Source organism: Rissa tridactyla, chromosome 9 (assembly GCF_028500815.1).
Source record: "Rissa tridactyla isolate bRisTri1 chromosome 9, bRisTri1.patW.cur.20221130, whole genome shotgun sequence".
In the NCBI taxonomy this organism is placed as follows: domain Eukaryota; kingdom Metazoa; phylum Chordata; class Aves; order Charadriiformes; family Laridae; genus Rissa; species Rissa tridactyla.
The window spans coordinates 47003143-47029748 of NC_071474.1; the positions used below are offsets into that span (position 1 = coordinate 47003143).

General features: G+C 38.0%; 1 protein-coding gene and 1 long non-coding RNA gene across 4 annotated transcripts in view; one reads left to right on the top strand and one right to left on the bottom strand.

Moving 5' to 3' along the window:
- Positions 1-1378: 1378 nt before the first annotated feature.
- On the bottom strand, positions 1379-24284 carry CHIC1 (cysteine rich hydrophobic domain 1). Of its 3 annotated transcripts, XM_054213585.1 has the most exons (6): positions 24117-24284; positions 16934-16988; positions 9983-10138; positions 7667-7723; positions 7370-7429; positions 1379-6560 (listed from the first exon to the last, which is right to left on the bottom strand). In XM_054213585.1, the coding sequence occupies exons 1-6, from the start codon at positions 24281-24283 to the stop codon at positions 6510-6512; spliced, it is 546 nt and encodes a 181-aa protein (XP_054069560.1). In that variant the 5' UTR covers position 24284; the 3' UTR covers positions 1379-6509. The 3 variants fall into 3 exon arrangements, with proteins under 3 accessions (XP_054069560.1, XP_054069562.1, XP_054069559.1); XM_054213587.1 differs by lacking the exon at positions 7667-7723; XM_054213584.1 differs by having other exon boundaries at positions 1379-7429.
- Positions 24285-24436: 152 nt separating this feature from the next.
- The window catches only part of LOC128914504 (uncharacterized), a 213079-nt gene continuing 210909 nt past the window's right edge, over positions 24437-26606 (top strand). The window contains exons 1-2 of the long non-coding RNA XR_008468326.1: positions 24437-24550; positions 25375-25499. This is a non-coding gene — a long non-coding RNA (uncharacterized LOC128914504). The remainder of the gene's footprint in view (positions 24551-25374; positions 25500-26606) is intronic.

Consider the following 26606-nt stretch of genomic DNA (forward strand, 5'->3'; position numbering starts at 1 on the left):
TTGCACCCTGAAGATGTAGCGCCTGATGCTTATTCTTCTGCCATTCAAAGCCATCTGGTAGCAATGTGATTTTCAGCACTACTCAGTGCTGACAAAAATTATAAAGAATCATAAAGCCAGTTAACTTTCCATGCACTCAACAATGACAAAAAATACTGTATCAAAAAGTTACCTTGGAAGCATCCCGTCTCTTTGTGGTTCAAGTGTGGCTACGATCCGTTCCTCCTCACTGCTTTCTGCTAGAGGCGGAAAGAAATGCTGCACAAATGCTCACCGAAGCAACTGGAATAGGAATTAGGCAAGTCTTCCACAGGAGCCCCAAAATATATTGAGTCGATCTCTGAGATCCCCTGGTTATACACTACCAACAGTCAAATCTCGGGTCGTATTTGTTATGAGTTAACTTAGACATATAGACCTATTTCCTGTAGAAATTTTAATTTACTGTTCAAAAGAAGGCTACTATGGATCATATGGTTTATACAAAGAATGTGAAATAAAATGTGAATATACTAAAAGGATAACCCTCTAAACAGATCCAGTGATTACAGAAAATACAGGAAATGCAATAGTTTAGCCTAGATCCAAATCTGCCCCATGCACACGTTCACAAAATAAACAGGTGTAAATCCACAAAGTCCAGATAGGTTAGCTCTATCAGATAAACTCCAACAGGGAAACTACTGGTTCAGCTGGATGGAGAAATAACAGAAAAATTTTAATTAGATAAGGGACTAAATAAAAGGGCGTTTAGGAAATTACAAGCAGAATTCAGGCATCAATCTTGGAACTGATCTTTTTAGTAAAAAGATTTTTGTTAACTTTGCAGATGGAATCAGTGAGTGACAAACATTTTTTTTTTACAGGAAGAATGGGTGTGGATAAACACAGAGTTGGAGCATCGGGAGGACGACTGTAATACAGGTATCGAGAAATTCAACAGTACGAAGTGAGTCTGGACTGATGGGACTAGTAATGAGAGTATCTGTGGGGAGCCTGTATAAACTAGAAGTGACTGAAGAAGAGTCCCAAATTTATCACAGAATGGCTATGAATCAGAAATACAATACAGCCATTAAGGAGACAAATGCGATCCTTTAAATACAATGGATCACGTTATTTTCACAGAAGAGAGGGAACTATCTACATTGAAATACCTGGTACCTTTGCCATGAGCCGTTCTCTGGAATATCCGATTGTTTCTGATCACGCCTATTCAAGGAAAATTAATTCAAACCGGAAGAAACATAAGCAGGAAGATCAGAAACAGAGAACTTCACTTTTGAGAGGAGACTAGTGTTTCATTTTGTCTAGTGAATGAAGACTAAAGGGTTTAAGTCTCTATAAACTTAACTAGAACATTAAACTCAGCTGGAATAGTTCAGCTATTTATGCTGAAGAACAATACTGACATGACATATGTATAGCATTATAAATACACTGGCACTACTGAACAGTTCTCAAACTGCCTTCCAATAGTAGAAGTTGGGGCCAAATCACAAATATTCTTAAAAATGGACCTTTGCTAGTAGCCTAGGCAATTACATCTCATAAACCCTACCAGGGGATTAACTTCATGACTCAGCCCAACGTTCCTACATTTGGCCTAAAACCACAGTAACATTCTCTAAATTTCTCAAACAACATCCAGCAAGAGTTGCATGCTCAAACAGCTTGTCAACCCAGATGCTGCTGTATTTGTCCAAAACAACTGAGGACACCAACTTTCAACAAAAACATTGCACGTGCCCATTTCAGGAATGCAGTATTTTTCCCTGAGGGATGAGCCAAAGGCTTTAATTTTAAGTCCTGCTTTCACAGCTACAACGCTGGCCTGTTAGCACACGCACAAAAGGCTGCATTGTCCTGCGTTCACAATCCTCTGTATGAGCCAATGATTTATTTCACTATCACGCACTATCCATGCTCAGGGTAAGCTCCTCTTGAGGTGCAACTACAACAGCAGAGAGAAAACTGCTTTTCAGAGAGGAACGCTGCAGCAAGAGACTCCTACAAGGAGTCTTTACAACAGAGGGTCTGTAAGCCAACCAAAAAAAAAAAAAAAAAAAAAAAATTATCTGGAAGGCTAGATGTGATGATCATTCTGCAGTTTTCTTTTTTGGAAAACCTTCCTAAGCTTCCAAAGTCGTCTTCTTTAAGCCAGCTAAACCATACTTAAAGTCCCAATACAAGCACTGGCCGTATCAGAAGTGTCTCTCATTTAAAGAAAACCCACCACTATTGCCATTCCATTCCTAGCCGATCAGCACACTGCTGCTGGGAGAGACGCAAAAGATTATTTTTTTTTTTCCCCCCCCCAGAAACACACTGCACTATTCAAAGGTTTTCATCTTTAAATTTAATTAAAGAAAAAGTCTCAAAATGAAGAAAAGCATGTCTGACTTCCAGCTTCTTTTAATGGCACAAGCCAGTGCAGTAAATTGTAGAAAGCGAGCTCAGTTAGAATTTTACTTTAATTAAAAAAAAAAAAAAAAAAAGAGAAAATTCTCAAGGTGTGAGGTGCTATTAAAAAAGTGGCTGTTCACTTGTAAACAGAATAAAAGTGTTAAGAACACAAAGTTTCATACAGCTTAAACAGAACCACTTTTCTTAAGCAGTACAAGTAATGTAACAACACTGTCAGAACACCAAAAGCAGAAAACAAAAAAAATGGCAATCACATAACATTACTTACTAAAATGATAAATTATTTACATTGATTATTAATAGCTTGACATTTTTATTGCTCCAATGGTAGTGTGTTGACAAGTAAATGTAGTAAACTGTCATAGTGAGACAATACTAAACATATGTTTTTTGCATATGGAGTTTTGTACCTATCAAGGAAAGCATAGGAACTTTTTTAATTTATGAAGACCACACCAGATTGAGCAAAAATGTTTTCTGTTTTAAAGTCACCCATCTACAACTGAATCCACACTTCCTAGACTTGTCTGTACAGGTCTTGTAAAACTTTTTGTTTCCTCCCACAGTAAAACAACTTCACAGATGCAGGTGGGGAATCGGTAGGTAAGAGCTTTGATGCTCTGCCAGTATTCTTAATACTTCAATACTCTTTAGATACAAAACTCACTAGATACAAACCCAAATATTTCCTATGTAAAAACTTGAAATAGTATCAACATGTTTATATGAAAAATTAAACATTGGTTTGGCAGACAGTAACTGCTCTTAAAAATCTGCTGCAAACTCACACTGCTGATAGTTACTAGTTCCCTTTTCCCCTTACTCTCTGCACAATATTTTCTCTTTTGATGAACCAGTCAAGGCACTTTCTTCACCACTTCCACTACACTTTGCTAACATTAATCTCTGTTACATTGCTACAACTTCTTTATCCAATTAACAAGTATCCTCCATAAAGAGGTTTACAAATTCATTCTGACTTCTCATTGTCAAAAATGAGATTTTCAGTCTTGTGAGATATAATTACCTGCTGAATGTTTTTATAGTAAAGCAAAGGATAGCCCAGGCGAAAAAGAACCTGTAGGCAGAACAAGTGCAGAGAGTTCACAACAATACTTACAGCTGCCTTCATCTTTGAATGAGCTATGGAACCTGTGTCTTTCAGATGCAAATATAATACTGCGTGCTGGTTTTGCATTTCAATGCAAATTTATCTACTTATTAAAACATGGAGCTTACTGTAAATGGCAGGTTTGGCTCTCATACTCTTTACTGTTGCTTTATGGCCACATATATAAATGTCTATTAAAAACACAAAAAGAGACCCTTTCATGGTTTGAAGACTATACAACTAACAATGAAGGAAAAAGTAAAATGTATAGAATTTACATACTTAAAATGTAAACTTTAATATTCTGTGCTGAAGTCCCTCGCGGTGCCCATAGAGACCCAGGGGCAGACAATCTGCTGCGGGCAGAGCAGCCTGTAGCAGGCCCACGGGGAGGGGACAGAGGGATGAGGGTGGGAAAGCAAAGCCCAGATCTGGTTCTGGCTTGGCTCCCTGGTCATAGCGCAGCATGGGGTGGGCCAGGGAGGAGCAGCCCAGAGGGACTGGGGGCTTCTGTAGCTCAGGGTACTCTCAGCTTGGCACAGCACTTCACACAAGCGAGACAAATCAGGTGGAGAAATCCTGAACTGAATGCGATGAAGTCAGCACAGACTGCAGAGGATTTCTGATACCAGCGAGACTGAAGACTGCTTAGCATTCACCGCTGGCAATTACCAAAACTCTCATTCGGCTTGCCTGTTCTCTCAGTTGGAAAAGAACATTTTGAAAATACAGTCACGTGAAGAAGAAAATAAGAACCCGCTGAGATTTCTTGGGTTTCTTACACACAAAAAAAGAAAATTACTAACACAGTTTTGGCATAACAGTAAGAAACTTCCATTGTTCTTTTAATTAAGCTCCCTTCCTTTGCTCCAGAAACTTATTTTTAAGGAAAATACATAGAATTGGCTGTGCTATTTCAGTTTTGGTTTACACTGCATTTTTCTGCCATTAAGTATTTTCTCTGCGTCCAGTGAACACATCCTAAAAAAATAAATTGGGAGAGAGCACTTTGCTTGGTTCTGTGATAGAAATCCGAGTTGCAAGGTGTAGCTCACGCTAAATGCAAACAACACAGTAGGGTTTTTTTATTCATTACGTTACAAATGCAATTACACAGTTAGTTGTCACCAATCTACCAGTCAAGTGAGACCTCTGCACTAAGTACACCGATTTCAGAATCTGAAGCATCAGTCTGTGATTGGAAACTACTGCAAGCGCTGGAGTCTGACACTCCTCAGCTGTACAGTAAGAATAACACAAAATTTGATTTGAAGTAACAACTTGCATAAAACTGGCCCTTTGTAAACATTGCGTACAAGAAATCTGGCCTACTACAGTTATTAGAATGCAATGGTCTTACAAATACTATCTTTTAATACAATATTGCATACTGAAAAGATACTAATACATTCAGAGGAATTCCCAAGTTACCCTGAAACTAAAAAGCAACTTGGGATGATGTCGCAAGGAGTCAAGTTGCTGCAAAGAAATGTCTGGACACTTCCGATGATATTCATCGCAACTCACAGATACTCAGTCATCTGCTGGTTTTTCTCTGATTTCTTATTCTGAGTGAGGAAAGGGAGGGAACTTGCATCAATTTTCATTTGCTTACTATTATCAAGCGGTCTTGCTTAGGCCAGCCATTACAGGAAGTTTTTCTACAATTACTTCCCTTCCTGAGATCAGGCAAACAGGGAAGAATCCAAAAATACCTGTGAATTCCACAAGGCATGTGCGGCTCTTCAGACTGTGTGCCCCAACACCAGAACACATCCATGGACCCTTTCAACTGATCCACTTCCTCCCAGCACGTTTTGAAACACTACTGATTTAGTTAAAATTTATTTCCCCTGGAAAGGATGCCGTGTCACTTAACTGTTAAGATGTTGCAGTAGTATCACACTACAAAAATAATGAAAGTGTTACCTCAGCTTTGCTTTGGCTGTTCCAAAATTTTCCTCCTTAGTAGAAAGTCTCCAACTAAGAAACATTTTTTTTCTTTAATTAAAACCAAAACAAAACCTGACATCCACATATTCCTAACTGAAAAAGAGGCTGTAGGATATTTTGCTAATAGCAGCCGCCATCAACCCCACAATCAAAGGTGAACAGTATTTAAGCTTCCTATTTCAGGTGCTACAAACAACACCTGAAATACTTTAAAAAAACCCAACAAAACCAGAAATGTTATGCATTTTTCATCCATTTACTAAACAAAGTGCAACTGAGCCCTACACATCTGACAGTATGTACAAACTCATTATGGCTTTACCATAAAACAGCATGTGAATGGGTCTATACAATCAGAGGGATACTAGCAAATGTAATGATGAATAAAATGATGTTGGACCGTTGGCAATAGAATAAAAGCTATATTACATTCTGTAAACCTTGGCATACCACACTTTACGTTATGCAAAGAGTCAATATTTACAAATCCATAGTGGGTAAAACAATTAACCCCCTAACGTAAATGATGATTTTGCAAAGTGCAGGACAAAACCAGTGCTGTTGATAGCAAGTCCTATGCAAGCAAGTTATACTAAAATCATTACTACTAGACGCTTACCTGGACATTTCTACTGAGGGATTATAGGATTGCGACATTTAGAATGAAATATAGTATGACACAGCATTCAGATGCATGTTTGAGGACAGCAAATATAGAAATTAATAAGGCAGCATGCTCAGAACAAGTTTAAGCAGCACTGATGTTAGATCCCTAGTGGCAACAATATCAGTTATTGTCAATGTTAAAAATTCAGAGTGCAACATAGAAGCCTCATTTAACATAAAAAAATGTGCAAATTGTTCTCTTCTTAACAAAAGAAAGTAACATAGCAAGGAAGATATTCTACTGAAGAACGTTTTTAAGTCACAGCAAAGTAGACCATCTTCTTTCCAAAATCATCTACAAGGCACTAAGGGTAGAAAATGACAGGTAACATGAAAGACCAAATGCTGTTCCTCAGTCAGGTCGAAATATGGGATATTTTGGTAAGAACTCTATTAGTATTACCTGTTGAAGAAGGGAAAAAGACAAGAACAGAACACAGTAACCAAGAAATTCAAACCTTCAGCACAATTTCCACGCAACATTAGCTAGTACATAAGACTAAATGTATCTGAGAGATTCTGTAAGGAGGGAATGTTTCCCTGAGTAACAAAGCAGAGATTTCAGTAATTTCAAAGTACAGGGATTCTGGATGCTTGATTTTTTTGGGAGTGACTATCTCTTTTCTTCAAGCTTACACAATCTTCATGGCTATACATGAAAGTGGACGGGGGAGTAGTAGGACCGCAGAAATATTTCAAATTCTGCTTTCCTAAATGGGCTGCCTTGGTTATAACTTTATGAAACTCAGAGCTAGCAAAAACGAAAAAAAGAAAAAAAATCCAGACAAAACCCACACTACTATAAAAATGCAGTATTTCTGCACAAAGAATTGGAATCAAAGTAATTATGAATACCAATGGAAAAGCTGGATAAGCATTAAAAAAACCCATGGGCTGGTGTGGGAATCACACCAACGCACGAAGTCCCAGTGGGTCTCCCTGATTACAAATCACAGACCAAAACAAGTGTATCTGCCGTGCAAACGTAGAATTGTGAAGAGAAAAAACATGTTTAAGGGTGACAATTTCTAAGTCCCAACATATGCCATGGCTGCTCTTGTTAAAAGTGGCCTTCACAGGTGTATGTCAAACACAACAGCACGTTTTTCTGAGATTTTTTGGGGATGTGTGACAGTCCGGTAAGTTAAGGATTTTCCCTATAAAAATCATAGTTATGTTGAATACCAAATAAGTTACAGAAGCAATACTTACATATTCCATCATATTACTAGTTTCGCATTTCCTTTTACTCAGCTTCCAGTGCAAACCAAGCTAAGAAAATAATTATCAAAGGATTAATGCATACCACAGCATGGTTTTGATGAGCAGCATAACACGCATTAGCATTATCAAGTTATTAGGATCTGGAACACTTCAGACACAGGTTTAAGATCAGTATAAAGTATGGAGTTATAACAAGACTGTAAAATTCCTACATGCAAAATTCCTTACGCAAAAAACCTTACTCTTCTTAAAGATTAAAAAAAAAAGCACTCTAACTTTTCTTACCTTATGATATAGTCTGTTATTTTCCCATTCTAATAACTTCTGAATTGATCTTCTAGTCTAAAAAGTAAGTCAAAACCATATTATAAATGGTTCAGTAGCCAGCCTCATCCAGAAGCAGCTTACAATTGCATTTCTGGCTTAAGATTAATTTAAAATAAATCATTTTTTATAAAAATAGAACCAAGCAAAAGAGGAATTATAAATGGAAGCCCTACCACTTGAACTCCCCATTCCTCAACATCCGAGCTTCTTCAGAAAAAGAAGACAAAAAAAGAAAATACCCACAGGTTTTTTGTTAACTCAGGACTGCAACTTTCTCAGAATTTACTTACTTCATAAGAAATCCTTTTGAATTTAGTATTTTTGCCTACCATAGCCAAGGCAAACAAAAGAGAGTCTCCGACATTCTTTTGGCCAAATACTGCCTGTGGATCTCCTAATGCCTTTTGTTGCTGGATGAGTGTACGGGGACTGGCTGGGTTGAGGTACATTTTCTTCATAACAGCTTGTATGGTGCTGTAGTTTAGATCTATGATTAGAATAGTGTTGATACCACATCAGTGTTTTAGCTATTGATGAACAGCATTGACTAAAGGGATATTCCATGCCAGGTAACGTCGTGCTCAGCACTAAAACTGGGGGCTATTCTTTCCAAAGTAGCCTATTGCCCAGAGACAGGCTGCGCATCTGTCTGCTGGTGGTGAGCAATTTGCCTTTGCATCACTTGGGTTTCCTTCCCTTTTTCTCCTTCATTTATTAAACTGTCTTTAGCTCAACACATGAGTTTTTCTTCCTTTTGCTCTTCTGATTCTCTCCCCCATCCTGCTTGGGGTGGGGTGGAGGGGGTAAGCAAGCAAGTGGCTGGAGGGTGTTTAGTTGCTGTCTAGGTTCAACTCACCACAAGAGAAAATTAAGAACATCTTGAAAGTATTTGAGTGATCAAAACGCTCTGTATACACACAGACACCCACAGAAGTAACAAGATCTTCCGTACTTGGTACGTATTATTTGTACCCTTCAGAATTACATTAACACTACAACATCACATGGGCGTTTATTTAGATTTTCAGAAGTACAAGAATATTAAATATGGTTTTAAATCTGCAAATACTACATCTGTATATCTCAAACATATTCCTCCAAGAACATTTCCAAAGGCAGTTAAAATGAGCTAAAACAAGTCCTGCCACTTCTTAGTGACACAGGCTTCAGTTATTGGCAGTCCAACAAGTTCACATATTATGCCTTTAGCACAGTTAATTATTTTTTTTATACCAAAATCTCAATGCCAGTCAATGCAACTTATTTTCTTGAGCAAGTTGGAAACTTTGGCAAAACGGTTTTGTTTTCTCTGAAAGCAATGCATATTCCATGTTTTTGCTTTCAGTTTGTTTTATTAAAGATCGTAAACTCTCAAAAGCCAGAAGTATTACTCTTTAACAGATTTTTACTTAAGGTCCTTTCCTCTAACTAAATTCACAAGTGTGAAAGTTTTGTTTCCTAGTGCACCTACCTGCTATTTATATTTGTGGATAATAAGATTTTATGGCTACAAGACTTACAAACTATGCAGCTGTGAAGAATATCATTACACTGTGCCTATTTATGTATTTACTGCTGTGATAAATCAATTCTAAGTGTAAAGCATAGAGGTAATTAGGATCATGTTTACTTGATATTGCTGAAGTGCTTTTCGGAATTATTACTTTGGATCTGATTACAAGAATCATCAACTTTCTGTTGAAAATAAATAAATAAATGGAAGTCTTTAAACTTCCCTAAAAGAAAACAAATTTGTGTTTGTTCTTAGTAGAAACAGCACAGTAAAATATGTCAAATAAGTTATGGCTCAGAAAAGTTATGGGAACTATTACATACAAAAAAAAGTGACTTTTAATTTAAAAAAAAAAAATATTTATTCTAGGGTGTGGAGGGGTGTGCGTGAAGAGGAAAAGCAATTTTCACTCCAGTTCAGGCAGTCTTTGAAGGTCAATGTCCAGTTCTGCACTCATTTAATTCAATTCTTAGACCTTTAGAAATCTTGGAAATTTAGGTTATCATATACCCCATCCTGTCCTTCGGCCTGAGATGGGATTAGCTATTCCTAAAACTATTAATTCAGGTGGTAATTTGGTATACTTTACTTCATTAACAAACATATTTTTTCTATTTTCTAAGGAATGGAAAAGAGAATAACCTTTTGAATGCAAGTGAGACCAAAAAAAAGGGTTTTGAAATAAGGACGATACTATTCAACATTATTTAATATTATCAGTAATTGCAAAATAGAGTAAGAAGAATGAAATATGCACTTACTCTTTTGTTAAGACAGACTACAGGCCACAGGCTACAGCCCAGCGTGCAGCAGCAGCACAGACAGCCACAAAGCAGCCATTTGACATTGACGGGGAGATTCTTTCTTAAACAGGCATTCACACGACTGATGCTGGTCTTGAATTCCTCCGGGGCAACCTGCAATAGAAGTGCTCAACTTCAGTGGAAAACCATTACAGGTGTATTTACTCAATAATTGCCTCTACAGGTTAAAATATAATGGTGTTATGTTTCATTTATACCATACGACTCTGTCTTCTAAAACACTGGTCACCCAGCGAGCATCAAAAGTCACTTTCCTGTAACAAATTAATTTATGGTGCATGCTTTGTTAAAACTTGCATTAAAAAGCTAAACATTGCTTAGATTAACAGCCTCATCCTTATTTATTCCACCATTAATAAATTGTCCTGATAACACAGTGGCCCCAAACAAAACTAGAAGTGGGCCACAGCTGTGCAACGTATGCATGGGCTACGCTGACCAAAAAAATGGAAGAATGACAGGTAACTGGTTTCTAAGGGAATGCAGGGCAGCTTCGTAGTAAAAACACTTGTGTGTCACATAGAAAAAGGATAATATTGTCCAAATTAGTTTCATACCAATGCAAGTCTACACTGTGTCTCTGACGTCTGTGAAGGTGGACCTCTGTCCACAAATAAATCCTGAAGTCATCCATATCGACATGAGGCCACAACTGCATTTGTGGCTGCTTCCTAAACCAGGGAAGCCTGGGGAGACATATTCTAGATTATATTCAAGGCAAAGAAATGCATCTTGTACAGAGTTATGAATAGAGCCTAGCTGTTCAAAAAGAACTTATTTAAATTAAGGAATATTCAGCAGAGCTTACTCAAAGTAATATTTTCTATATATTGCCACCAGAGTCACCATGGAAAACCACTTTTTCTATCAGAAATAAGCTCCTTTCTCTGATAGCAGCATGTTTCTTTCAAAACTTCTGAGAGCCCTTACCTATTTACATACCCCAAAATCCCTCATCTCTCAACAGAATCTAAATAACTTTATCTGACAAGTCAAATACGGATTTGTGGTATTGACTCCAAGATAGCACTCTTAACTGTCACACAATCCAGCATTCGAACGCACAAAGCAGAATCATCAGATATAACTTCAATAGACTTGGCCAGTCGGGCCAGGCACAACTCCTCAAAAAAAAAAAAATCTAACTACTTGCCATATTGAAGAAAAAACCCCTATAATTAGTCTGTATACAAAGCTGTGCAGCTACGACATAATCCTTCCAACCAAGCAAGCCCAACTCCCTTCATTTGATTCTGCAAACAAGGGCAACAACAAAAGCATTAATTTAATGACAAAGACTCCTTTCACCAAAGGAGCAAAACTAAGGGACAGGAAATGGAGAGGACCCGATTCTGCGACCTCTGCCTATTCACAAGAGCTAAATTCATTAAAACATTGCAGGAAAGGGAGTAAATAAATACAACATCTGTTTCCTGGCCATTCAGATCACCATGCAGTATAGTCAGAGGTCATCAGGGTTTGCACACAAGCCAGGCCTACAGTTAGTAATATAAGAGCATAGTTTAACATTGAGATTATTTTAGAGCTGGAATTAATAAGTACACAGAAAGTATTTCTTCTGCAATTATACAGGCTCCTCCCCATATTAGACAGACTGTCTTAAAATTCTTTTTACATATACAAATGGAGAAAATAAAACAATTTTCTTTTGACAGACTTGAACACCAACATTTAAATATAATTTTGCAATAGACACCTTAGTTAAAAAAAAAAAAAGAAAGAACATGGAAAAAAGGAGAAATCCCACGTATTGGGACATCTTTAATGAACAGAAAAAAAATAATCACTTTGTAATGTGGAAAACTAGCCTGTACTTAATGTATCTGAAACAGAAGGTTTTACAGATCTCTTTGCCAATGCTGCCTTGTATTTTGGACGTAACAAATATCAGATGCACACGAGTAAGGCCATTTCATCTTCAATGTGGGAGCCTGTTTTGTAGCAAAGCACAACTGGGTTGGTTGCATGCACTACGGGTAACATTGTACAGCTTCTGCAGTCAGACATGCTTCAAAGTAAATTGAGACTACGTATATTAACAAATTGGCATTCTCAGCTCTTAAGGAACCTTACATGTTCCTAACGTTTCAATACATACAAATGGTACTTTCTTTGATAAGTCTTTTGCAATTTGTACACATATCATTCTAGCTGTTTATCTGAAACACAAAAATAAGTATGTTTTTTTCTTGACCCCATTAGGACTTTTCCAATGAATCCCAATAAGAAAAGAGAATGTTTCCTTTAGTATTAGACACAAAGTTTACTGGACCTTAACAACGTCACACTCCAACCCCAAAATACAAATGTACAAACCTACCAAAGACAATGGAATTGCATGGTCTAGAATTTAGTTTAACATGAAGAAACCTTATCATCAGTGCTAACATCCAACATGAAAAGAAGTCAACCAGATTCCTAGATCACAGCTGGCAGAAAAAATTGGGAACTAATAAAAAAAAGCACTGGGATGGTGAGATTCCCTACTTCCGTGCTACTTTTAAGGGAGTCACTGTTCACATCAGGTTAATGGTTTGATGCTACTTTGTAAGACCAATGTTGAAGTACTCGCCTTCCTGTAGAGCTCTGCAAAAGGATAAACTAGAAACCAACTTCAGGTGCCACCAAGAAAGAGAGAAAATTTCTATTTCAGGAATTTTAGTATGATGCTTACCTTAATATAGTATTATGAAAGCACTACTACTCCCTGCTAACGCACCAAATACTTTCATGTAAAGGTGAATCTCATAGCTGTAACATAAGATGAAATTACTTAAGATGGTTTTGGCTAACCCAAAGATTGGATATATTTCTCCCTTTAGGAAATGTAATCACAGTAATTATTTCTGTCAGTCAGTTACATCTTCATTTGAAACTAAAAGAAGTGGTGACCAGGATAAGCCTCATTCTGTGATAAACAGGGAGAAAAACACAATTTTGTTGCTCTCAGTTTACAGCTCAGTAACAGTTAAGCACCATGACACAAAGAACAAAATATCTATAAATAAAATAATTATTCTAATTTAATAATAGAATCGTATCCAAATGAAACAGTCACCAAAGAATTCTGTTGATTTTTCTGGCATAATTTTCAATTTCGCCTTTCTTGCAAGTATAGATATTGAAAGGTTAAGATGAAATGATGAAGGTGTTTCAAACAACTGGAGAATTAACGGCGCCTGCTGCACAAAGAAAGCTCCCTAAGAAAGACTAGTTTTGACTAATTTTTGAAAGTCTCTGGGAGAGTTTCTGTCTGTGCCTTGAAAAGAACGAGATAAGTACATAGCTCCTGGCTGTGCAGTACACCTTGTAAAGAGACATTAGGTCCTTTCAGGTCTTTAAGGGAGGGGAAAAAAAAAAAAACATAAAAGGAAAGAAGGGGGTGTCATAATATTTTACAACAGGATGCAAGAGAATCTACAAACACAGGAAGAGAGCAAGTAAAGCCCAGCAGGCCTGATCTTTCTCCTTCAATCACAATGATCACAAACCCTATCAATCACATGTTGCAATGGGATCACAATACCAAGAGCACGTTTTATGGCTTACATTTCCCTGCATTGCACAGTAATCTCTGTATAGGACCCTTATTGTTTTAAGATCAGGGCAGGAAACTCCACTTTCTTCCTTAAGGTTCACTGACTCCATCATTTTCTTGTCACCTGGAGCAGCATGTGTCATATATCACAAAGGGTATTTTGTTAAAAGCTTTTAAATGCTTGTTTTAAAAGAATTAATAATCCTATAAAACTCTAGCACAGAGAATTTAAATTTAGCTAGAATTTAAATTTAAATTTTGGACAAAGTCAAATCACATTATTAAAAGTTAAATAACGCCACTGCATTAAGTGCAGTCAAGTCTTTTCTTACAATATTCCATTGAAAAGAATGCACTGTTTGAAAGCCTAACTCGGGATTTATAGACCAGCTGAAGCTTGTGTCTCATTCTGCAAGATAAATATTAAATCAATCTAGCTGAATTAGCTAGGCCCAACATCTGACCTACCTGATATCATCCTTTCCTTTATTGTTTTATTATCTATGTGTTGTCCTCAAACATATACATTCACGTCTCCCAAAAAAAGCAACAAACATGTCTCAATTAAATATTTAAGATGTAATTATATGCATCTTAGCTCTAGGCTAATTTACAATAACTACCCAGACTCTGTAAAAACTGGGAGACGAGGAGGTAGGGGAGATAGGTGAAGAAGGTGGGGTTTTTAAAAGGTTTTTTTTTTTTTTTAAAAAAAAAAACCTTTTTTAAGGTTTTTAAAAAAAGAAGATTAGCGGAATCATCCTTAGGTAGATGGATAAAGTGAGGGTGAGGAAGCTTCAGTAAATTCCTAAGATGACACGGTGGCATAAATCCAAAAAGTTAGTGCTTCTGGGAGAAAGGTGTAACTAGATAGTTTTATCTATTTAGGATTTTTATTGTGCGTTGGCTAGATTTTCATCCTGTGTTTAAAAACCTAGATCTTCATCTGTATTCATTAAAATGAAAACCACCACCATAGAGAAATCTATCAAGACCACTGAATGGTTTCATCTTTTACACTCCATTAGCAGATGGAATATGTTATTAACATCAATTCACAGTGAACAACAAAGCCATTAAATTTAACGTAACACAGACATTCTGAATAAAGTATGACGTTGCCTTATACTAGCTCTGTACTAATGCAAGTTCATAGTAAACATTTTAATTGCAAACTGTTAATATGAACAGTCACTGTGCTATTCATAAATTGTGATTTCATAAAAAGTAAAAATTTGTATTTTAAGAACAGTAAAAGATCTTAAAGTGGTGTATCAATTGACTACAATGCTTGTTATTGTGAATTATTTATCAGGGTATTTGAAGAAAACCTTCTTTCTGGAAAAAGCTGAATGAGATTTCATTTTCAATAAGGATAAAGGTGATTGACTACCACAATCAGAGGAAGAAGCAGATTATTTATTTCTTGCAATTCATGAAAGTATTAAAAACCAAAAAACCCACAACTGTGTTTTTTAATGTCTTTCATGGCAGCATGTGGCAGGCAGTAGGAAAAGCCTGTTTACTATCTCTTTTGTGAGGGGAAAACACCAATCAAATGAGAACTAATTTATTTTCAAGGTTTTCTTATTCAGAAAGCCCCTCAAATCCACATATGAGAAAAAGATAACGGGATATCAAGATTCTCAAGAGAAGAAGCATATCTGTATACAGCAAATCCCCACTCATGTGATTTATGTTGTCAGTAATTAGATCTATAGAACAAGATGGGTAAATGCCAAGTAAAACTTCCTCTTTCCTCTCTTTGCTAAATTAATTCCAAGCAGTCAACTGAACTTTAGATTAAATTTTTGTTCATTGTCTATTTAACAAGAGGAGGGCAATGAAGTGGCAAATGTGACAGGCATTGACGCTCATATTAAAAGGTGTCGGTTTGGGAAGTTGGGTTGGGTTTGTTTTTCTAATACACACAAATGTAGTTCAGAGAGACAGAAAGAGATGAAACTATATAATCAGATTAGTTTTTCACATTTCCCGCTAGGTATAAGCTTATTTATAACAAACTCCAAGTTGACTAAAAGAACATAAAAATTGTTATTTCCAAGAAGTATTTCGTTGCTTTTCAGTGCTCAGAAAGAGCTTTGCAGAAAAGAATAAGCCTTAACCACGCAAGGTAGTGCAATGCAAATGATGTAAGCGACAGCCCTCACATCAGATGCTCCGGAATCAGTAAGATTTTTCCTTTTGAGCTCAGTGAGATTCTGAAGCAAGGCCAGAGTTCTCAGGCTGTCTTTTAACAACCAAAAACTCCAAATAGCAACCTGCTTTCGACTGTACTGCTGTCAAAAAAGCTGGACAACTCAACACAAGTATTTTATTCATTATACTCTGGGGTGAAAATGAAGGAGAAAAACCCCAGATGGATTTGGCAGAACTAGGAGACACCATCCAGCTGCATTTTAGTGTATTGTTAATATGACTCAACAGCTACTGCGAGAGGCTGCAGAGGTAGCGTAGCTATATGGTGTGACATTAGAGAAAGTAGGAAGAGCCAAATACATTTTTTCCTCCCAAATTCCAGAATATAAAATGAAGCAAAAGAAGAACACCAGAGAGAAACAGCAGAAAGGGAAAAAAAAAAATCAAAGAGAAAAATAATTCAAAATTTAAAAGTCTAAAAAACCCCTTACAATTATGAAAATAATTTAAAACCATAACCAATAATTTTGTTACAAGATTTCATTAATTAATAGCTACAAAGGAATATTTATTAAACTTGCGTTTAGTAAGAAGACGGGACTCTGGACAAAGCAAGAGACTTGTCACCACTAATTTTCAGAACTAAACAATTATTATATTTCTGAAAATATACTAAAAACCTACCTAATTTGTAGATTTAGCACTATAACATTTTGTTGCTTAAAGCTTCAGATAGAACAGATTCTCCTCTAGAGAAACTCAAGGCTTTAAGAAACTCAAGACATTAAAAACAGAGGCCTAGTATTTGAAATAATTTAATTCACACAGGAGGTAGCACAAACTCCAGACACCCATAAAGCAAGGTTAAATGAGTCTTGCTTTCAGGTAGATTGTCTGCATGAAAACCAGTATGATGCCATGTTGAGCTTTTCTGTGTTTAGAATGTCAATAATGATAGCAACCACTGCAAATAATTTTTTCTTGTTTCAAAGAACACTGTAGGGACTGGTCATCAACCAGCTGTTCACACAGGGCAGTTATTTCAACAGCCTGCAGTGCAGCACTGGCCTGCGCTGCCCTGTGGATTCACAAGCACGTACGTGTAACACAGAAGCCACTGGATGCACTGCATCTTTCCATTTAAAAGAACAGTTTAATCTCACACTTACCTTCCCTGTCAGAACAGAAGGAAATTCTGTATCAAACTTGTTGCTCAAGCCAAACCTTGAAAACAAAAGAGACAAACAAAATATATTCCACCTAACTTATTTTGTTTCCCTTAATAAAAAATGTAATATTTTCTACTTTTCAAAAAAGAAAACTATTAATTTCTTTTGCCCTTACATTGAAATTATTTCATGAGCTGTCAATCTAAGTTTATGTAAGGTCTTGCGTATCATTCATAAGGTCAGTTACAAGACAGAGTAACATAGCTTGTTGCCTTACTTCAATACCTTCAAGTTGCTAAATGCACAAAAATTATGATTGGATGGCAGTAAGTTTCAATCTTTGCTTTCTTTAAGGAGAAGACCTCCAGCTATTAAATTCCAGTTTTACTAGACTCAATAACCCTTTTACTGCTATTTTTCTTACTCATGCAATTTATTCACATGCAACAGATAAAGCTAGTTACAAGGAACCCATTCATCATCATCTTAGAAACTTAGAACCATATAGTTTTAAAAAATTGCTTTGGGCTAAATTAAATTATCTCATGCAAAACATGTAAGAGGCGACACAAAGAACAGGCTTAAAACAACTATGAACTTCAAGAAAATTAAGTCTTAGGTATCACTGTGGCTATTCTTCATTGAAGTGTTCTTGGTTTTGTGCAAGAGGTAAGTCTTCATTCCAACCAAAGAAAACCTACAGGGAGCGAGACTTTGCATGTAAACCTGTGTTACCAGAGCTCCAAAACTACTGAACCAACAGAAATTTCCAAAAAGATGATGCTGGAGATCAGCAGGATACTGACAGTGCAGGCTGACTTGACTTTTTGATTTTATTTAAAGCATGTAAGTAGGCAAGAAGTTAACTAAGCTTTGATGCTAAACCTGCAAGTTTATGCAGAACAAGAACTCTGATCTTCCATCCCCTCTACCTTAATTGAAATCTTTAACCTTTGCAATTCAGTTAATTTAACAAAATACAACAGCAGCTGATCTCTCAGCTACAATATTTACATTTGAACAGAGCTTAATGTTAAGTTTGTAAAGTTAAATATACTGTACATCAAGTTCATTGTCAGCTCAGCCAAACTACCTCCTGAGTATTTTTGTTCAAAAAAAGGAAAAAACCACAAAGGATCACAGCCAAGTAGAGGAGCACAAATACATTTGGTATTGTAATATTTATTGTAGAAACAAACCTTCTGAAGAGAGAGTATTTGCTTTGAGTCACACTGACACCTGAAGTACTCCTTACTGGTGACTGGACAAACATTAGCATTGCTGGAACATCATCAGTCCCCTATGATTTTATAATACATACATCTTCATGCGCACAGTGTGATAATTCAGATAACCAAACCTGGCAGTGTAACTTGTTTGTAAGTACATAAAAATGTAAAATAAACCTTAAAAAAAAAAAAAGACAGAGAGAAGCATAATAAAAGAATTTACATTGTCTTTAGAAATCCAGTAAGCTAATTAAAATGTTTGTCAACAATACTGAAGTCCAATCAAGTTCTTTAATGGCTAATTTCAGTCAGAGCCTTGAGTAAAAAGCAGCGTATTGGAGCACTAGCTGCGTAAAACATTAAAACAATCCCCAAAGAGCAGATCTTAATTGAAGTGTTTCTCCTGCTTTGTCTCTTAAGCTATCCTAAGCACTACAACCAATTGCCACCTATTTGTGTTTGTTTCATTCAAGGTATTTTCACCTAAAAGTTTCTAGCAGTGAATGTGAGTGAACTGAACACCAGCACAGCAATAGCTACCGCACAGTCAAGTGAACTGGAAAGCCACGATGTTAAATTAGTGCTACAAAAAACAAACAGTACAACCAGTAAGATTTTAGGCAAGCACAAAGGTTACTAATATAAGCGCATTTCCATCCTCTGTGAATGTAACATGGCAAGTCAGTCTCCACATTTTGTAGCTTTTCTTTTTAAGCTGAAATATTCCACGTTTTGTTACCCTATATATTTATTTTTAAGGAAGCCTGGAGAGCAATGAGGTAGTCTTTAAAACAATACAGAAAAGACTAATGATACGAAGCACAGACACAAGCTTGTTTTGAGGAATGCGAACTTTTTTTGTATAGCAGCAATGAAACTACCTGAAACTATCACAAAGTTGTAGCAATCAGACAACATAATAAATGAACTACTGGAAAGTTCAGGTAATACTGCAGAATTATTCACTCTACTCATATAACAGACTAATTCCCCTAAATCATGCCAAAGGTCCACCTAGCCCAGAACTCTTGACTCTTACCGTGGCCAGTAGCAGATACCTAGGAAACAGCAGAATTAAAAAAAAATTGCAAACATGTACTCTTCTGACCCTCAACAATTCGCAGTTCAAAAGCTTCCTAGGCCATAGGTAGTGTCTTCTATGTCATTGGTCACATAGACTCATTAAAATTCCTGTTGCACCACCAATTTCCATAAAGAATAAAATAAATTAGTGCTTCCTGATTTAGATCTAATAAGAATACAAGACCACAGTATATTTTCTTATGTTAAATTTTAAGCCTGATAATGTCATGAAACATATTTAAAACCCAAAACTTATCAGTTGCCAGAACATTCCATTCCATTATAACACATCCAGGAAACCTCAGTTACAGAAATGCATCTCTTTTACACTGACACCTGCAAATGGCTAAAAGAATATAAAAGGTTTTAACTATACTGAGAACAGGACTATGCTACATTATAACACTACATTTAGTCAGCATCACTGATGGCCTTTAGCACAATTTTACTGAAGTGTTTCGGCAAGTTTTACAGACTATCCTCATGATTATTTACCACATAATTCAGAAACATTAAACTCCTATTAGACGAGTCTGGGGGAATTAAAGGACCAAATAAAAAACCCATCTATTTTTTTAGAAGCGTTGAAGGAGAATGTTACACAGTTCTATAGCTCTGCAAGCAACTTCGTAAAATTATTGAAGTGTCATTAGAATATTTTATGTAAAAAAATTAAGACCTAGAGTCTTGATTAAGAGATAAGTAACTTCATTAGACCTTCCACAACAGACTAATGATCTAGCATTATTTGGTCTATGAAGTCTTCTAAAATTCAGTATGTTTAAAAATCACTATGTAAAAGGAATTTCAGTACCTGTCCTCTAAATCATATAAAACATCAGTTGGTGGCAACTTATTTCTGGGCTAGTTCTCTGGATCCTCAGTGAAAGCTGCCCAAAGACTAATACTTTGAAATTCATATAAGTCACCCATATACTTTGGTTGCAATTTTCTTGCTGCATGACAAATATCTCTAAAAGCAAGGCACTCTTTACTACAGGCAGCAACACTGGAACAGAACTAGGATAACCTCACTTTCTAGTTCTTCTGTCTCTCTTTCCCTGTTTTAATGTTTGGCATCAGCCAAGTCCCATCATCTCATTTTCCCCCATTTGTAAAGTGGGAAGAATGCAACTTCTCATAGGGAGCTGTAAGAAGATGTATTCCTAAATCCCTTAAATGAAAGACTGAAACGAACACACTGAATCATCAGTGGCAAATCCCACCTGCAACACTTATCGCGTTATAAAATTCTTTTCATCAGTTTCCAAAGCACAAGGAAGTGAGGTTTCCTGTCCCCAGAACTGTAACAGGAAAATTTTGGGAAACACTTTCTCATATCTAGAACAGATACATAAAATGGTGCTTTACCTTTTTTTTTTTTTGCTTTTGACTTAAATAACACTTCATTCTCATTTATCCCACTACTGTATTTATAGATAGTAATCAGTCTTACTAGACTACACAAGCTAAACCCGTTTAGTAAACTCTCCTACAATAGGCTCTCCAACCTCCTTTCAGCATCACTCCTTTCCCTGCGCCTAATCCAGGCTACGATTAACCTATCTTGAGCAGATAAACTCAGATCCTACATACTATTCTTTCTGAGGTATCATCTAAGCTTTGTCCAGCATTAAAGAATAAAGATGACATTCATCAAGAGTCCTGAGCAGAAATCTCCTTGAACACTAAACATTTCCTAGTCTAGGACCTTTTCCTATGAAGCCAAGAGACCTACCAAAGAGCACCCTTACCCACGGATGTTGTTTTGGAAAACTAAACGAGTGGATAACTAGTGAAAGGCTAAGGTCATTTGCTATTTTAAATATGTGGAATCTGCTATTTTAAATATGCGGAAGATGCAGTAGTATCAGACAATAACCAAATGTCATCTTATCACAACTGAGAGCACCTGGCTCTCCCCTGCCTTCCCCAATTGATGGCAATGTGCTTTTTATCAGCACCTGGATTGTGGGTCCCTGGGGCACTCCTACAGAAAACATAATGGAATAACAAAAGTTAACTTGTATCCAAAACTAGGAGGTCTGCAGGCTTAAGCGGGAATCACAAACCGCACACTAAGGGCAAAAATATGCTCAATGGCTATTTCATTATCTCATTAGGATCTGTCCACATGGACTTAATGATATGGAAAAATTACACCCAATAAATAATGACTTATAACCATGTTAAAGTTTGTTTACTGCTCTGTTTTTGAAAGCTATTGCCATTGCTTTGGAAGGCATATGACTCAGTCTTCACTAAAAATGTTTATGTTGACATATTTGGATACACCAACCAGAGTCACACTGACTATGCAAGAAACAACGAGCAATGGGTTTATAACACATTAAAATGGAATTTCAGAAGCAAAGAAAAGGCGTTTACTAGGTCCTAGTAATTTCACTGTGCTAAAATTCAAAGGCTTTCTGAAAACAGTAAATATGACTGATAATTCATTTTTTCAAAGTAAGAATTTTCTAGCATGAAAGAGCATTGAACAAGATGAGCATAAATTTTGCTAACCACTTTCACATACATTCTCTCTATCTCTGAGTAAAATAAAACAAATACACTTTACATGATCAGTCTTACCATGCACAGAGGTAAAAGGGTTAGCAGAACAGTCAGTGGAAAAAGCAAGATCCTGCTAAAAATCCTCAGAAGAATCTCGGAATTTGTATTTAGTACTGTTGGATACTGCAGTAGAACTCTGTTAGGGTCAGCAGCTCACTGACAAGGTCATCAGAATAAAACCTCTCATGCAAGAAACTAACACGCAGTTTGAATCTACTAACTTGGGAGTTTTACTGTACATGAAAAGCTGGACCAGAAGATGACCCTGGAATTAGAGAATTATCCCTTCTCTACACACCACAAGTATCCAAGAAGGCCAGTGTCAGATGAGGAACAGAAGGAATCTGAAACAAAAATCCAAGGAAAACAATGGCTTTTTAAAAATAACTGATTTTCTTTTCTTTTTTTCTTTTAATACAGTGTCTGACTTGTCAGGACAGAAATTTTTATCAGCAATGTTCCAGACAGGTTCAGAAAACAAACACAAGTTTTACTCGATGACATATCTCACTTCAGTAATTAGAGCACGCTGCTTCTGAAGCCAACTGATTTCAAAAGCAGCAGCATCTGTGTGATCAAAAAGTGACAGAATTTCAGAGCTGATACATACTAACCAGAAACTCTTTAGGAAGCAAAATATTTCCCATTTATTAAAGAGATGAGAATTACACACTACAACGTCCAGGGTTTATTCGCATTGCATTGATAAGATCCACTAACTTTTTATTAATATAAAGGAGATTTTAAAATATATCGTGAACTGACAAAAGCTGCCTTCTACTATTCAGGCAGGTATACTTGTTACAAGAAGAAAGCTGGGAGGAGTGGAAGCAAGGGAAAATAAGGTGGATGGGAAATCAGTTCAGGGCATGTATGCTAGCTCGTGATTTCTGCATCACTTACAAGTATTGATTTCTTTTGATGTAGACATCACTAGTTGACAGGGTTCTTGGAGATGCTCCTGCCCACCCCCAAAAGATGCTGGAGCCAAGAAGGAACTTTAAGGAACATCACTAATACACAAAAAGCATCACAGCTGACAAAGCAAATAAGCGAGTAACATTTTTTCCAGTTTAGTGATTAAAACCAGATAACTAATAGGATGGGTATGTGTCATTCTGATCATTTTGCTTGTGTTAATACCTCCTTTAGTCAGGCCACAAACTATTTGGGTTCAAGACAGAAAGAAATCCCATCAACACAAGCAAATACACTGCGGTGCAGCAGAGCAACTATTTGCTGGCACTAGCTCAACGCAAACCTGATTTAGACTTACATGAGGGACACAGTATTAAATCCAAATTAGTTCTCTTAGGATGAGAGAATTTCCCACCCAGTGTTTCTGCGGCAGATAGCTAGATGACACTGCACCTATTTACAGAGAGAAATGTGCATTCTTTTATGCAACCCAAAGACAGACCCAAAGCAAAACAGGCTTGATGGATCTCTGCGATATGAAAATTTCATTACCTCCCTCCCTGTCATGAAAATGAACGTAACAACCAACAACTTGTTATGGATGTACTTTGTTATATTAATTCCTCCACTTGCAGGACTGGGAACATTAAGAACATCCCTACCAGTAAACATTACATACAAGGCCACGCTGTTTGCTCATCTTCTGTTCCAGCTGTTTAAACGAGCGGCAAAAATTCTGGCTCGTGTTGTGTTCTAATGATAAAAAACACCTAACCTAAACCAAACTCACAACTTAGTTTGGAGCAGATGAACTCCAGCACAGCCATGTCCCTCCTTTGCAGTGCAGCGTGGGGCTGAGGCAGAGGAGTGCCACAGGGAAACCCTTTGAACAGGCTGCTCGTCCTGGCATCGTGTGGCCTTTACTTTTTATCTAACAGATAGTTTGGAATAAGAAGCCCACCCGGGGCTGTCAGGGTTGATTAGCTGCTGCACCGAGCAGCCAGCTGAACTTCAGTTGTTCATTCATGACTTTGGTTTGCCTGGAGCTACTGGGAAATACGAAGTTTCCTCGTTTTAAGGCGTTAAGAGCAAAATTCCCCTCACAAAACAGGTGGTGGTGGGGGGAGCAGGGAGGGGAAGCAGGGCTACAGATCGCGGTAAGGCTGGCAGCTACCTCCGCGGGGGAGGGCAAAAAGGGTCGGGGCTCAATCCTCCCGGTGTCCTTACCCCCTTCCCGGCACCGCCAGCGGGGCGACCCTGCCCCCGGGGCAGCACTGAGCTACCCCGGGGCCTCCACCACCCCCGCCCCGCCACACCGGCCTGTCACGCTGCCTCCTGCCCACCGCCGCCACCACCACCCCCCCCCAACTCCTTACACGGTGATGTGCCCGGCGCCCCGTACCGCTACGGGATCCGGCGCATCGCGGGGCCGGGGCAGCTCCTGGCTCCGTACCACCGGTTCGGACTCCTCCTCCTCTTCCTCCTCCTCCTCCAGCTCATAGATCGTGTCGAAGTCCGCCATATTGGGGAGTAATACGCTCATCTCAAGCCCTCCCCCCCCCGCGCGCCGCCTCCGCCCCCACTGCGCACGCGCGCCGGCCTCCCGCCGCCGCCGGCCGGCGGCGGCGGGAGGCCGGCGCGCGTGCGCAGTGGGGGCGGAGGCGGCGTGTGCGCGCGCCTGTGGGGAGCCGAGTCCCTCAGCTTTCCCGCCCACCACTTGAGGGGACGCGGGTGTCCCCTGCTGCTGTCGCCGTTTCTCCGGAGGCTGTGCCCTCAGGGGAGGGGGGAAGGTATCGTGACCCAGCCTCAGGTGTGCTACCCCCTTCCCCCCGCACCGCGGGGGGTGGTCCTCACCTCACACACACACACACACACACGCACCCCCCCCCGGCGTTACTGAGGGGAGGAAGGGGCTTCCCGCCTGGCTGTGGGCGCGGCGGGTGGTGCTCCTGTCGGTTTTAGCCCTTTTCCGGGTGTATTTCTGCGAGGTTTTTAATAGAAACAGACGGGTAGATATTTTCCTTTCTCGTTTTTCGTCGTTTGCTTGCTCAGGTTTTCCTCGGCACCCCTCGCCTCGCCCTCACCGGTGAGGGAGGAGGAGGAGGGGGTTGAGTTTTCCCCAGGCTTTGAGATGTTTGTCAGGGCTTTGTTGATCGGTTTGGAAGTTGAGTTCCGTGCAGGGTAGTAGGGTGGTGACAGGGAAGAAGATCCACGTAGGAGGAATACCAAAATTGGGGAAGAAAAATCTCTCAGAATAGTTGAAAGCAGAGGAATGCCCCTTCCCCCCGTGCACAGGTGTGAATTATTATTGATGTGAGTTTAAGCACTTCATTAGTCACCTACTGTCAAATGGAATGTAAGCCCAAAAAATAACGGTGTTCATAATTACAATATAGGAATCAGAAATAAAATTCTGAGACTGTATGTGGGTTGTTTGGTGTTTTTTTAATAATAGTCTAGCTACCATAAAGTGATGTGTTAGGCCTGGTTTGTGGCTAATTCTGAACTCATGACCCATAGCTACTGTGAGGAAGGTAGCTCACCTTCTCCTACAAGAGGAAGAAGGGGTCTCCACCCCCATCTACTGTTCTTAGGAAAAGACTTCCCTCATAAACCACCTTTGCTGTTTTTCAGGACTTTCTAGACAGCAGCAAATGAAAATTTTTGCTACTTCCGAAAGCAAAACTGTATGAGCTACTGTTGTATCACTGACGCATACTCTTACTTCAGCACGTTATCCATTTTATGTGGAGTTGCAGGTAAATCACACTCTTAATGACTTGAGAAGAAAATTGTAAGTAAGGGAGAAAATGTCATTATAAAATTAAATTAAAATATATGTTCAATGTTCTCCCATTTATGTAAAAAAAATAATTCTTGTTTAGTGATGAATATTGATAAAATGCAGAGAAGGTGAGTATGGGACGGAACATGTCTTACTATGATTGACTAGATTTTAAAAAGATGTCCTATTTAGAAACATGTCAAAGAAGTGAAAATAATTCTATAATTTAGGATCTAATATTTTTTCCCACTCATCTTCAGTTGTATATACATGATTGTCATTCATAACCCATGGAAAGAAAGTCTTGGAACCATTGAAATAAAGCTATATATGGGGTTACTAATAAGGTAATGGTCTTTATTTTACTCTCAGTCAAATACAGGATGTCTGCTTTACCTGATGTGAAAGTCAAAAATGTGAAACTTACAACTGAGAATGCTTTAAGAAATGATTGGTCTGATGCCGTGCATTTACATTACAGGCTTTAATATTTAGTTGAGATTATCTTAGTTCTTGGCAGCTTTGGAGAACCGTCCATGAGAAAGTTAATTATATTTAAAATACAACCACAGAGTATGTAAGTTGATGCCCCTTTGGCCAGCGTTGCCTATGAGAAAGAGCTAAATGCAAGCTTTTGGGCTCAAGGCTGTGTGCTGTTGCTGAGCAGAAGTCAGACATCTCTGGGTCTATTTCAGAGCAATCCATGGAACATGTTCTTAGATTTTTTTGGAAGCATTTTCTAGCACTGTCCCTGCAGAATGCTAAATAAAATAGTGAAAACATAACTGCTTTATCTTCTTCACGTTGATACCACACTTCCTGTTTTCTCAAAGCTTTGTATGACCACTGATTTTTATAAACCTTGCTGGTGTATTTCTATTTCTTAGAATATTTTAGGCTGACAAGTGAAGAGTTTTTACAGGTGCTTCCCTACTCAAAAGAATAATTTGAATAGAGGGCCATGGGTAGGGTTTCTAACTCTTACCCACATAGATGTGAAATATCTTGTCTTAAATAATTAGATTAAGTCATGTTTGTGAAGATATTGGCCATCTTTTTCTGTGTTTAACTAACTATTGGT